This window comes from Rissa tridactyla, chromosome 4 (genome assembly GCF_028500815.1).
Source record: "Rissa tridactyla isolate bRisTri1 chromosome 4, bRisTri1.patW.cur.20221130, whole genome shotgun sequence".
Taxonomy (NCBI): domain Eukaryota; kingdom Metazoa; phylum Chordata; class Aves; order Charadriiformes; family Laridae; genus Rissa; species Rissa tridactyla.
Genome location: NC_071469.1, coordinates 9891743 through 9906758, shown reverse-complemented (window position 1 = coordinate 9906758; position 15016 = coordinate 9891743). Strand labels below are relative to the sequence as shown.

Here is a 15016-nt window from a genome sequence, read left to right as displayed (position 1 = left end):
GGAGGGCAACGAAGCTGGTGAAGGGCCTGGAGAATAAATCTTACGAGGAGCGATTGAAGGAGCTGGGACTGTTTAGTTTGAGGACGAGGAGGCTGAGGGGAGACCTCATCACTCTCTACAACTACTTGAAAGGACATTGTGGAGAGGTTGGTGCTGGTCTCTTCTCACAGGTAATTAGTGATAGAACAAGAGGGAATGGGTTCAAGCTGCAGCAGGGTAGGTTTACATTGGACGTTAGGAAAAAATTCTTCACAGAAAGAGTGGTCAGACACTGGAATAGGCTGCCCAGGGAGGTGGTGGAGTCACCATCCCTGAATGTGTTTGACTCGTTTAGATGTGGTGTTAGGGGATATGGTGTAAGGGAGAACTTTGTAGAGTGGAGTTGGTGGTTGGACTCGATGATCCCAAGGGTCTTTTCCAACCTAAATGATTCTATGATTCTATGATCTTCAGGAACTTATTACCCACTGTATTAAAGGATTCTTCTTTTTATTTAAACCTGAGTAGTTCTGTTATGAAAAACTCCAAACGATCACTCTTGATTCACTACAGCACTCATGGTTGGAGAACCACGGGTGATTTCATTTCTCCTTGCATGGAAGTTGTTTCATGCCTTTTACGCATCTTGCTGCCCTTCCTTCTACCTTTGTAATGCAGTAAGGCCTTTTCTGAATCAGCCCTGTTCGCTCCAGAACTGCTCCTCAGTTTGTAATTAATCTAAAACCCTTGTTCTATTTTCTGTTGCACTGATTTAGTCCTTTGCATGGTACTGGAGTAATTTCAGACAAAGTTATCATGAAGGTCACACCCTTGACCCTCTTACTTCCCAGTTTATATCTTGCCTCCGAGACCTCCATCCTACGACTTCCTAAATTTGCAATACCCACAAAACCCACAACTACTACCTTCTTCTAGGGCTCTTTACTAAATTGCCGAGGTGCTTTGTGAGATCTACCACTTCTGCTGCGAGCAAATTAGCCACTGCAAAGCCCCCCTCAGCACCACAGACCCAGCTATTGAAAACCTTGACAATGCCTTTACCTACTGCAGTAGGTCGGCTCTTGCCATGCACTTTTCTGCCTCTCTGAGCAACTCCAGTTTGAACACAAGCCCACAAGAGACGGTACCAAAGTAACTAAGCAGAGCTCTAACGACCAATTTTCTCCTTCTGGTAAGCTACATGCAAACTATTCCAAGGAGCACAAGTCCATACACAGAGTTTTATCTTAAGTCAAATACATGTCATAATATCACCCAGAGGATTATTTCTTTATGCCTGAAGTACAGCACACAGCGTAAGGGTGATGGCTCACTATACATATAAAGGCCTGCAAAAATCAAGCCCTTAATAACGAATTTGGGTCTGCGAGTATTGAACTGGAATGCACACAGAAAAAGAAAGAAATATATTCCATCAGCTTAGACCTTACAAACAGCCACGCATGACATTATCTTTATACCTAAATAGCCTCACTAAGAGCAACTAAAATGTCAGAATAACATATTCGGTAAAAAAAATAAATTTGGAATAACATTTTTATATATTTGTTTTTATTTGAATTCCACTAAAATGATTTAACTGCAAACATTATAATTCAAATTCATGAAAATAACAGTAACCGTCTTCTATAAATCATGCATTTCTAAGTTTTCCTGCAATAAACAGAACAATCTTATTTCAGAGGAAAGCATAAACCTACTTCCATCGTGGCTATCAAAGACATTATGTTGAAATGCAAGCACACACAGAGGGAAGAATAACCCAGAGAGTCTGGCAACAGCCACTGGCAAAGCACGCAATGGTGTACCTGAACTGTTAAGTTGTTGCTGGTGTTTAAGACCTTTCTTTCAGCATCCTGAAACGCTCTCTGTAACCGTTGCTCCATGGTCTGAACAAATTTGCATGACTGTATGTTGTCTGTCTGACCCACAAACTGCAGCTCTGGAAAAGGAACAACGTATTTGTACGTGGACAAAATATTCTGGGTGGCATAATTCCTGTAATGTCTGACATCAGTTTACAAATGAAGCAGGTGAAAACAATGCCATATAAGATCAGTTTATGTCAATTCAAGCACTGCACTAAACTAGCCTTAATTAAGACAAATTGTAAGAATTAAATTGCACTATTAGAGCTGATACTCCGCACAAACAAATGGAGATTGTTTCTGCAGTGATACATAAGATGGTAGACCAGTTCACTGTACTTACTCAGAGCCAGGCAGTAAGAGAAGTCATTCTAAAATGCAACTTATACTCTTAAATCTTGCAGGTCATTGGCTTTTACAAGACATAATCAATCATTATACTGATTCTCATTCTGTTTGTGCTAGGAAAAATACATTTAACTGGGTAATTGCAATAAGTATGTGTACATAAACATGTAAGCACACACATAAGAAATCTTTTTACAATCGAATACTTTTTTTCACACTATTCTCTGCCCTCTCGTAGCTTATACTGTTCTGCTGCAACTGCTCTGCACCGATGCTTGCTACAGTACAGAGCGGTTTAGCAATAGCAATGACCCTGGGTTAGACTGCCAGGGACTAGGTCAAATCCAATGGGTCCAGCCAGAACAATATATCAATAGACAGACAGACAGACAGACAGACAGGTAGGTAGGTAGATTTATATCTCTCATCTAGTCATGTTTCTCATCTGATTGTCCTCAAAAGAAACACACAGGTTGTGGCACAACCCATCAATTAAAGTCCATTTTAATCAAACACCAAGTCTTAGTCAAGGACATTGGCGTGAGCCATCCCTAATGCGATGCCACTTCACTTCACAGCAGCACCGCCAGAGGTGACAGCAGAGCACCACGCAGGAGGGCGATGCACACACCGGCTGTCCTGCTTGCCCCAGGAACATCAACACATGGAACCAAAGCAGGGCTTGTCCTGCTGCCGCACCGGAGAGCCGGGGTGGAGGCAGGACAGCAAAGGGGACCAGGAGCATTGTCCCCATGCACCGACCCATCAACACACACACAACCCCGGGCATGGGCGGGCAGGACCTCGCTCACCTGTTTTCAGCTGGAAGTGGTACGCGGGAAGGGGCTTCCACGGCAAGGCCAGGGCCGCCACAGACTGGAGATGTGGGACGTGCTGCTTTATGTCCGCTGTGGCGTTGCTGATGCCATACGCAAGAAGCCTTTCAATTACAGCAGCTGGCATAAAAACCAGCCTGCCCCGTGTAACGTAGTAACCAACCGTTACATTATTTGACTGCTCCAGAATTTCAACCTATAAAACACACAGGGAAACATATTTTTTTAAATTTTGTTTGCAGTTCAACCATTATTTGATGGGACTTCTCACCCTGAATATGTCTCCGTTGCAGGGTTTTTGCCCTGTAATCCCCTATAAACCCTGTAGGATCCAGTTAGTGTTACATCAAACGTGGTATTAGCAGAACTGCTCAGACAGCTTTAGACCCAGGCCATGCAGAGTCCATGTGCTCTGAATTGAAGCTCTGCAGTATTGCTACCACAGCTCATGTACCTCTAATTTAGACTGGGGCTTCCTTCACATATAGGTACTGGGACTTTTTACTTATGAGTGTAAAAACATAGAGAATCCAGAGAACATCCAAAGTTCCCTGAGTTTGCGCATGTGTCTGTCGTTGCAGGTTTGGAGACAGATTTTTAAAAGACAAGAGTTTCCAATACTTGATTCTTCAGCCTCAACTGTCTCTTCTATACTATTTTTCCTGTTCTGTCCCAGACGGTTAATCTATCACCTCTACGAGTAGAAGTGACAAACCACAAGAATGAACACACTGTGAGCCAAAGCACAAGTTGAGTTTTACCTCTCAATTCTGAATTTTCCAAAAAGTTTAAGCTCTGAAACTGGTCCTCCACGCTAATTTTTAGCTGGTTTCCTCTGTTAGAAAAAGGAAGCTTCTCTCAGGTTTACAAGAATGTGGGGGAATAAGTCTGATAGTTTTGATTGCTGCTGCTGAGACTCAGGAATACACAGTTCCCAAACCAACCGACATCATCTGAACATGCAGCAATACAGCATGGGGACAAAAGTCAACCTGATGCCCTCTATTTTGAGCAAAATTACTTTCTTCCTTCTCAGTGGCTTGGTGAGTATCACTAATAACAAGCTGGGGCTCAGCACAAACCCCTGCCTACAGTGCACGGAAACCTGCGATGCAGAGAAGAGCGCCCCAGCCACCCGCCTAAGCCTGCTCCGACACCCAGCAATGTAGAGGTTCGTGCAATTTAGCTGCAAACTGATGAACGCATCTCCCTCATTTATTTTCAATACAACGTGCTTTTTCCCTGCCTGGGATTTTCGTCCCAGTGGAATTGCACTTGTCAGGTACCGCGTTTTCAAACCAGGGAACGGACTGACAGCGGTGACACCCCATTTACCAGCCCTGCTCTTGCAATTGATCCAGGCTGAGCACAGCAGCACTTGGCTGACCAAGAGTCATTCCTGAGCCGCAGGGGAAGGAGGAAACTGCTGTCAGTAGTCGTTTCCCAGAACATACCAAAACCAAAGTTGCATTTCTCCATTCTACTGCATCAAATAAAATGGCAAAAGCCTTGGAGTGGTCCCTACACTTTTAGAGCCCAGAATGGGTGCCACCTATGCCTGCTTTCCATAGGACAAGCCCGGTGCTCCCCTCCAAAAGGCTTCCTGCATCCAGAGATACCACTGGAGCCGCAGCCAGCTGAGATTCTCTTGGCTGGAGAGCTGTTTTGGCAAGATCACGCAGGCAAGCCAAGCATGCTTACCTGAGCGCTGACATTTTGGTTGAAAGCTTGTCTCAGCACTTGGTTGAGTCCTTTTCTCACACCCTCCTTGAAGGCATTGCTGATCAGCATCCTCCTTGTGTTCAGCAACAGAACTGTGGAACAACAAAAGCCACATGTTGGTTTGAGGCATTACCATGCTACTGTTTGCTTTTTTCAATTGTTTTGCCTTGCGCTAGCTGGGTGGAGATCAAAGCGGCGAGGATTTGCAGCAGCTCCAATGGCAGCGAGAACTGCAGGGGCTCAGCAGTGTCCCTGAGCTCCCTATTCATCCCATGGCAGTAGCCTATTGTTTCCAGAGTGAGGTCTAACAAATGCAATTTCTTTAGCAACACCACCAAGTCTTTGCCACGCTGCCTTTTCGAGGGAGGTCTGACGCCACCGGATCCCCTGCGGATGGGCTGGTGCAGCGTTCCCAGGGGACGGAGCTGGTGCTGCACAGGACGTGCGCTTCGTACCTTCATGGCCAAAGTTAAATAAACAAAGAAACGCGCTGCTCCACTGCTACAATTTTTTTTTTTCCGTGTAGGAAGTGTCTGTACACTTTATTTATTAATATTATCCCTGGCTTTTTCTTTTTCTCTTATAATTTGCAGAAAGATTTCTATAGCTGCGCTTAAGTACTTTCAATGATACACTGTTATAAGCTACTTCTATCTTTAGAAATAGTTGTGGTACTCATCTTACTACTGATGTAGATATTTAGCAGCTACTAAACACGCGTTAGGTCCAAAAGCTGCTTATTTTATTGTCCCCCAGTATCACTCAGTTCTACACAAGGTCATAAACCCTTTTATGTAGCTATTCTTCTTTGCTGAGGTCTCCAAGATACACGCATCTGGTGCTGCACTGTGCTGCCATAAGGAGTCCGTATGAAGCCTGGGCAAGGGACCTCTCCAGACCCCTTTAGCTCAGAGTTAGAATCATAGAACGGTTCGGCTTGGAAGGGACCTTAAAGATCATCTAGTTCCACCCCCCTGCCACGGGCAGGGACACCTCCCACTAGACCAGGCTGCTCAAAGCCCCATCCAGCCTGGCCTTGATGTTCTTACAGCTAAGGAAAAGCTGTCTGTAAAAAAACCAGCAAGAGCCAGAAGTGGTACTGTCCACACAGAGAGCTCAAAATCCTGCCGTTTTGAAGCGTACAACTCTAAATACTGAACATCATTTTCAAATGAATCTTTAATGATAGAATTAGGTGTTCGTATAAAACCAGAATTAGGTATTCATATGCAAACGGGGCCAAAGACGGAGGCAGATTACCGCACTGTCGTTCAGTGACACGGACTCCTTCCTGCAAAGCAGAGACCAAACCATCGTGTCATACGGGGTCGTCACTCCACACAGGTGGTTCTGCTGGAGCCCTGCAGTGACCCACTGAACTTCAGAGCACCTGATCTCACTCCTTCATTTGACCCATTCATTGTAAAATCCAAGCTACAAATAAAGCCAATTCCATTCCCATCCAGCGACCCTGCTTTCATCTGTCTGGTTTGTCAGCGCAGCAGCCTCATCCCCAGATTAATGCCCCACATTCTTTGACATTTGAGTGTATTTCCCACTCATCACCGGTTGCCCCTCATAGACAAGCGAGGTCCTTTCAGCAAATTCAGTGGCCCCCACGTACCTGTTTTAACCATAAGGTTCCTGGAGAGCCGGCAATCCAGGGGAGGAGCTGCTGTCATGTTAGCGAAAGCGGCTGCTGCCGTGGTTTCAGGAGGAGCAGAGATGTTTTCCACTGGAGTAGGGGGAAGCCTAGTTGTTTTCGCTGATGCTGTAATAGATGTCAAAGCTGCTGTAATTGTCAGTGGATACGGGGTTGCCGTTTTGGTGATTTCTGAGCTTGGGAACTTCTGGGTGTCTGTTACTGTGGTTTCTATCTGCCTTGGTACGTGTGCTGTGGGTGCGAGTGGGGCAGCTGTGACCGTGCTGCTCTTAGGGGTTACGAGCATAGCTGTCACGTCCACAGGTGATGCATTTGTGTTTCTTGTTGCAAAAGGAAAATCTGTATGTGTTTCTACTGAGCCTAGGTCCGAGGTCAATTTTGTGGCAGTGTTATTTTTTGTTAGTGTCAGTATCGGTGTGCTTAAAGCCATCACAGATGGCAAAGGTGTGTTTTCAGTGCCTAGAGAAAAGAAGGAAGAAGCTGGCACTGGTGAAGCTGGAGATGATTTTCTTGTTAGTGGTTTTGCTTCTGAAGTTCCTACTGTAGGTATTGCACCAGAAGATACTCCAGATAACACTGTAATGACAGAATGGGTAAAGTTGGTTGTTGATAAAAAAGGAGAAGTTAGTGGTGTTGGTGATGCATGGACAGAAGTTATGATGACTGACTGCAGAGCACTGGTGGTAGGGGTTTGCAATGGGATGCCCTTGGTAGCTTTATTAGATATATTACTGGGAACTAGACTAGGTCTTGTAGCACCTTTGTCCCACTCCTCCACACTGAACGTAGCTGGATTTTTATCAGCCGTAAACAAATAACCAGAGGACTCTAACCGGTTATCTGCAAATTCTGGCAAATTTCCAGACCCGATGTCTTCTTCTGTACTAAAACTATGCAAGAGAGTTGAGATAGAGAGCTTGGTTACGGGAGAGGGGGACGGGGCTGGCAGTGTGCTGTGGGTGGCACTGTTTTCATTGCTGGCTGAAAGAGTCAAGTTGTCAGTGAGCTGAAAAGCCAACATTGGTGTCGTGCCTAAGGTCTTTGTCAGTAAAGTAATCTTCCCAGCATGGGTTGTTTGTGATTCTAGAGAGCTAGGGAAAGCACCTGTACCATTGACAGAAGGCCCGTGTAAGCGGAGAGGTGCTTCGTAGTGTGTACTGGTATCGGAATCTCCAACAGTAAAGAAATTAGCAACATTTTCAGCTGTGCTTCCATGCTTTTTTTGCAGGGGGTCAGGTACCATCAAAGTGGTAGCAAGGGATGAATACTGAACAGGAGATGTTTTCAGTGCAAACGTATCTACATCAAATTCTGGAAAACTATTCGACTTCACTCCGGCAAGGGGTGAATTTGAGATGTTTTGACTAGTGTTTGCATGTGTGTAGTTTGCTGAAGGGTTGGAAAAGTGTGGCTGCTTCTTTGTATTCATTGTCTTTTGCAGACCTGAAACTACCGAATATGGTGCATGGTACTCAGTTTCCAACGGAAAAGTACTTGGAGGAACTTCTCTTATTGCCGTTTTGGCAGAAGTTTTTACAGAAGGAATACTAAAGCCAGCTGAAGACAGCAATGCTGTATTCGTCCACGTAGAACCCAAAGTCACGACTTCAGGAGGGCTGACAGGATCTAAATTGCTTTCAGAGTCCGCACTTGAAATCCCAAAAAGGCTGGAGCCGGGGCTGTCCATCACCGTTGTCATGGAAACCAGTGATGGCCACATACCCCACGCTGGAGGCACAACAGAGGCGAGATGCTTTCTATCAACTGAACGTGAAGTCTGACCAGAGGTAAAATGATTTAAAGCTCTTGGAGGTGAATATTCTGCACGTGGGGTCACAACAGCGGGTACTCTCGTATTTCTGTCTCTATTTGCAGTTACGTCTGGACTTTCTGCAGCACCAGGTGGGAGATATGCAGTCACAAAGATGCTTGTAGCAGAAGTATTTGTGATAGTAGGTCCAGGTTTTGAAAGGCCTGTAGCGGAAGTAATCAACAGCACTGAAGCTAGATCAGGACTAGTCATGCCTGTTGCCAAAACTCCTTCAGGGAGTTTACTCATTTGGATATCTGGAGAAACTTCGGAAAGCTGAGATCCATAAGGCAGAACACCATTAGCATTAAAGTTCATGGACGTCTTTGCTGTCGCCCTTCTTGTGAAGGGCTGTTGAGCTGTTCTTGCCATGGGAAAGCCATCAGAAGTTGGGAGAGCACGTGCAGAAGCAGCTGGCAATCGCATGTCATTTGCCTGATAAGCTCCATCAGCCAGGTCTTCTGCAAAAGTCTGATTTAGAGCCACCACCGAGGAAACAGTCAAAGGGATTTGCAAAGTATCCTCATCAGCTGCTGCTGCGCTGGGACTGTCTGTGCGTGCTCTCCTAGTAAAGGTGTCATTTGTCTCAGTTAGCATGGGAGACCTTGCGCTTGTTGAAGAGTGTGTTGCATTTCTAAAGAGAAAATCTTTTTCACTTCTAAATGCTCGTACTGGCAGCACTGCATTGCGAGCGTGCTTTGCATCTGGAATGAGTGATTTTGGCAATGAGAGGGAAGACGTGCTCTCTGTTGAGCTGGAGACCTCAGCCAGGCTCTCGGAAGCTGATGACATGAAAGGTGCACTGGTAGAGCCTGTAGTGCAATTAGTCAGTGCTGTGGAAGACTGAGGATGACTCATCTGGGGTATTAGATGTGGAGTACCCACAGGATGAAAGACTGATATAGGAACCTCTGCTTTATCCTGAAAAACTGGTGATGACAGAGGAGTGATACCACTGTTTCTGTCAGTCAACGCTGCCTTAGACGGCTGACTGTTTTGTTTTACTCCAGTAGAAGATACATTATACACGCTCTCATTAGGAAACCATGAGAGGCTTCTGGAAGTTACTGGCAGGGAAGACTGATATGTTTTTGACACAGGAATATCAGAGTATGCAGACAAAAAAGAGGTCCTTTCTGAAGAAGACCCTTTTCCCACTATTTCTGTGAAATGCACTGTTGTCGATCCAAAGAGACTGAAAGGCACGGTACCCGTGAACAACCCGGGACTCTTTCTGTGATTCACCGTACTGGAATGCACTACAGTGACCGTGCTTAGAGGACTATTTCTGCTTTCACTAACCTGAGAGCTGGCTGAATCTGTGTTGAAGAAACCTTCAGGATCTGCAGACAAAGGCACTTTGATGGGCAGTACAGCTGGTTTAGAAAAGTTAATGGTATGAGGTGACTGAATTACCAATGAGGAGAATGATGGTGATGGAACAGCAGCAAGCATGTCTGATCCTGATGTGCTTTCTTTTGAAATGGAGGGTGTTTCTAATGGCATTAGCTGAAATGGCACAGCTGTACTCAAATGTGTCACTGGTGGTGTAGTGGACAGTGTGGCAAACATACCAAGTTGAGGCAAACCTGATACAGCAGCTGTTTCATCTGCGTCTTGAGGTGATGACCTCAGAGGCGACTCAGCTGAAACTTCAGCGGGTTCCTGGGGCGCACTGTTTCCACTGCCTTGATAAAGGGTGGGCGACAGATGAGTTTGATCCGAAGTTCTGGTACGCGTGCCAGTCAGTGTTGTTTTTATCATCTGAAGCAAGTTTGCGTTCTCCAAAGTCTGTCCCATAGAAATATCAGCTACTGAGGAAGTCTTAGTTTCTGTGGAAGGCCGTGTTGGTGATAGTATAGATCTCCAATTAGGAAAAGATCCCATAGAAGCAGCAACGTTGATATGCTGTTGCCCAATAACTGTAAAATAATAAGTAAAATGAGTATATTCTTCCCCAAAAGGAAGAGGAGTTGCTGACTTGTTGCAACAAATCACAACACAAAACGCCTTACGTTTAGTAAAATTAGCGAACTTTTTTTTATTGAAAGGGCATAAAAATTCAAGAAAGTTAAAAAAAAAAATCAAACACCACCACAAAAAAAAACGGTGAAAGGTACAGTGTCACAGATTATAAACCCCTCAAGTCTTTTCATCTGACAGAAGAAAAAGAAAAGCTTCCTAGACCACACTATTTCAAAACAGGACTTTTAACTGGGATGGTTCAACATACTGAAAGACACCTTCTTCAGCTTGGGACAATTCTTGAGGTCAGCCACCCTGTGTCAAAAATATTTTGTGAGAAGATGGGTTTAGAAGCAGTGTAGAAAGGGAATAGATTTTGACAACCAAGCTTCACTGACTTGGCATGCAAGTCTGACATGGGAATAGAGTCAGCATTGGCTGGGTTCCTGTAGGATGCATCTGGAGGTGCTCATCTTGCCAGTTCTAATAATGCATGCAATTATAGACACAAAAGGAAGAAAATAAAACAGGGATGAACATGAGGAAAGAGGGGTAAGATCCAAAACAAATTAGGAAATTAAACTCCTTTTTTGATACGTGCAGATGCACAACGCAGCATTTCAAACACCGGTTTACTCTACTTTCAACACTATAATGTTCCTAGGCTTTGTTTTCTTAAAATGATTATAGTTATTCTAAAATCATAGCATGGGAAATCTCACATTCCTACTAATTTAAAGATTAAGATTCACTCAAGAGTAAAATTTAAGGGTTTTTTTTCCCCTCCCCCCGCCAAGATAATAGATGAAAACTCAGTACTGGCGCTTGTTGCCATGCGAAGCTGTGCCCCTTGCATAGCTAAACAGAGGCACAACACAGAGCCAGTCCCTGCCCTCCAGCGCATCTGGATCAGACACAGAGGATGCCAACCTCCTCCATACCCCTAACGGCATGGAACAGCAAGGAGGCGCAGACCTTAAGATAGGTGGTTATAAAACAGGCTGGACATTAGTTCCAGCCACCGATGAACCCAAGAGTCAACAGAGCCAACAGCACGGAAAGGGATCAGCCCGCACAAAACTCAGCGTCAGAACACCACACAGCGCCAGAGAGAAAAATGGGTCACACTGCACCTATTTAAAGCTAAGTTTCTTTCTTGTGATGCCCTTGTGCTACACCGCCCATCATCCATATGCACAGGCCAAAGCAGATGATTAGACTAGCTCCTTCAGGCTCCTGTGTGCATTCAACAGGAACGTGCTGGAATTACGTTCAGTGTGGCATTTTCACTCTATAAACAAAAAGAAACCACAAAAAAGGCCAACCAAAAAACCCACAGATCTTCCCTTTTATCCCTGCATTTAAGAGCTTCATTAAGCCATGGTGAAGAATCTTTCCTCCACTGAAATGCAAGAATGAATACAGAATCCAGAAACAAGTTGGTTTAGGGGAGCAACGAGAGACAAGCAGACTAAGGGGAAACCCAATCAGCCTTTATGAAGCTGCACCAGATGATCACCAGGCTGGAGAGGAGGCTACAGAGTCCACCAGGGAATCTGACCCACCAGGAGAGGCCTGCAGCACAAAAGTAATGCTTTTGTGTTTGTGCCATGGCCGCTGATGTGTCATTGGGGGACCGGGGACCTAAATGACTGGTGTGACCTGATTTCCGATATTCTACATGCTCCACCATATTTTGGGAGGCACGTTGTGATTTATACTGTGTTTTGGTGTTTTTTCCTTCCCTGTTAGAGTCAGGCAGCTTTTTAACAGAAGGTAGGAAAGAAGACGATGTGTATTTTGCTCAACTAGAATGGCTTCAAACAGATACTCAAAATGAAGACTTAGATGATGTGCTTTGCAAAATCAGGCCTTAGGCAACCTACAGATTAAATTTCTGTGAGGTCATCTCAGCTGATGAAGTCATCATTACCCGATCTCTTACGCCCCAAACTGCCTTGTTTCACCTCTGAACTGAAAGGCCGTACTGAGCAGTGAATGCAAAGCCTTCTCATGGGATTTCATCTAGCACTTAGCGAACACGAGTCCTGAAGGGGAATTAAACAAGACAATGTTTTCTTGCTTTCTAAAATAGCAAAATCTGTTAACATCAATCCACACACAGTCTGCACCAGTCCTCACATATTTCTTCACACTTTGGTTTAATGAGAATGATTACGAGCAGAGAGACAATATAAACCTGAAAAAAGTGTTGAACTGATGTTACCACATTTTGACAAGAAGGAAAGCTCAAATAATGCAAAGCAGATAAAACATTGAATAAAAATGTCCTCTAACCACTGCTTAATTCTAGTCCTTCAGTTTTTGTTTTTTTCTGTTCCATACCAACTGGCAATTTTTCTGTTTATGTCCATTAATGAAGTCAAGCTCTTGAATTACGGAAGGTTTAAAAAAAAATTATACAATATTCTGCAACTGATACAAAATGCTGGCATTCCATGGCAGCCATTTTTTACTTTTTTTTAATTCTACCTTTATGGAAAGATACCGACTATCAGTATTTATTTCAAACTTCTGCCATAAATTCAACATCCTGGTAGTAACTGGACATAGCATGCAAAAGGCAAAATTATCTTCCCATTACATGGAGTTTAAACTGAGGTACATACTCTTTACTTGAGAATTGGTAGGATGATATCAACAACTAGAGATTCTTACCAAATACTGTGCAAACCAAGAAAAAGGGCAGACATGAGAAAATATTTCACTTCTACATCTATCAACAGCCGAAAACACTGGATGGAAGGAGAAGACAACCAATTCAAATCCACATGAAAGACACAATGAGAACTCCACCCCACGTGCAACATGCACTGAGCTATTGCTTGTACATACCGGTAGCAGTTTCTCATATCTCAGGATTACCTGTTCTTCTTTCACACTTGGCTATTGACTAACCACCACCTCCAACAATCCTAAAACCCATTTAGCAGTAACCTCATTACAGCCACCACCACTGATTAGGGATCTTTCCATTTGCAAGAATGAGAAACATCAATATGCCACAGCAGGAAGTTAAAAATTGATCCAGTTTAGAGAAAATCGTGCCTTTATAATATCTGAGCCCTTTTGTGTACACCTAAAGGAGTTGCAGGGACCAAAGAAGAGCACAGAGGCAACCAAGAGGAAACCATCTCCCCTCACCCTCCCTCTAATAAAGTAAAAGGGATAGCATCAGCATACGCACCCTGAGCCTGTCTGAAGGTTGAGGGTGATGCCTATGTCTAATTAATGTGTGACAGTAAAACAAGATGATGAATTATGCACCTCTGGAGCAAGAAGTCTCACTTATTGTCCAACTTCTGCCCCTGCTCCTGAGACATCACAGTCACATTATTCTTCACACAGGTTTGGTTATTTCTATGAGACAACTAGTTGGTAAGCAAATCTTCCCTGGAAAAAGTAGAGGCTAATGAGAATGCCTGTCTATTTGCCATGCCCGTAAGATCTATATTTCATAGAATCATATAAAAACTCAAGTTGGAAGGGACCCATAAGGATCATCAAGTCCAACTCCCTGTTCCTCGCAGGACTACCTAAAACAAGCCCATAGACTCAGGGTGTTGTCCAGACGCTCCCTGGACTCTGACAGGCTTGCTGCTGTGACCACTTCCCGGGGGAGCCTGTTCCAGTGACTGACGACCCTTCAGTGAAGAACCTTTTCCTAATGTCCAATGTGGACTTCCTCTGATGCAGCTTCATTCCATTTCTCTCTGGTGACCAGTGATAGCACACAAGGAAGAGCTCAGCACCTCCCCCTCCACTTCCCCCTGTAAGGAAGTTCTAGACGGTGATGAGAGCATCCCCCAGCCTTCTCTTCTCCAAACCGAGCAAGACAAGTGATTTCAGCCGCTCCTCCTCATCAGTCTTGCCCTGAGGCCTTTCACCATCTCAGTGACCCTCCTCTGGAGACACTCTAACAGTTTGATATCCTTCTTATATTGAGATGTCCAAAACTGCAACAGTACTCAAGGTGGGGACACAACAGTGCAGTACATGGAGACAACAAATTGCTTATCTGTACTGCTGATATTTGAAGCCACACTCCTGTTTGCTTTATGCCATAATAAGGCAAAGATCTATAACTAGCAACGTAGCCAGAGCACGTACTCTCTTGTCTTGCCAGGCCGCCCATCGGCAGGACCCCAACAGCAGAGCTTCTCTCAGGACAGATGAGTATCTGTTTGTTAACATGCTCACAAAATTAATTCATCTCCAACTGAATTAAGAAAAAACAGTCAGGATTCAAACATTTCCCTCCACGGAAAAGCTTAAAAAAAAAAGTTTGGGAACGTCAACTGAACGCCAACCTACAACTCTACCAAAGGAAACACAATGACTATCCAGAGCTCCCCTCACTGTTGTGGCAGCAGAGAAATAGTGTTTTGCCACTTCTGAGCCGTTACAAAATATCAACTCAGAGGTACCTTCAACAAGAGATTTTTGTTGTCTTGACTTCTGTTTCATTACTCACAGATCATCTGGATTAGTAACGTTTAAAAGGGAAGCTGATAAAAAGGACATAAGAGGATTTTATTGTATGACTGACCAAGACATCTTCCCATTATACGTCAGGTATATATTTTTTAATAACCTTCAGCAAATTGAAGACAGGATTTCAATTTTCAAATAAATTTGCTTTAGTTATTAATTTATGAGACAAAAAATAAGACTAAAAATAATTCCCAACTGCTCTTAACTATTGTAAAGGCTAAATTTTAATAATACAGTAGTATCTATGTAAGAGTAGCTGTAGCCATCTAAAGCATAGCAGAAATCCAAA

At 44.1% G+C, this 15016-nt stretch overlaps 1 protein-coding gene across 1 annotated transcript in view; it reads right to left on the bottom strand.

Annotated features, from left to right (window-relative positions):
* The window catches only part of KIAA1549L (KIAA1549 like), a 72067-nt gene extending 61918 nt beyond the window's left edge, over nucleotides 1-10149 (bottom strand). Inside the window, exons 1-5 of the mRNA XM_054200250.1 lie at nucleotides 9837-10149; nucleotides 6399-7013; nucleotides 4754-4866; nucleotides 3029-3248; nucleotides 1809-1942 (exon numbers count right to left, since the gene is read on the bottom strand). Coding sequence (XP_054056225.1) covers nucleotides 1809-1942; nucleotides 3029-3248; nucleotides 4754-4866; nucleotides 6399-7013; nucleotides 9837-10134 — 1380 coding nt within the window. The 5' untranslated portion in view covers nucleotides 10135-10149. The remainder of the gene's footprint in view (nucleotides 1-1808; nucleotides 1943-3028; nucleotides 3249-4753; nucleotides 4867-6398; nucleotides 7014-9836) is intronic.
* Between the last annotated feature and the right edge of the window lie 4867 nt (nucleotides 10150-15016).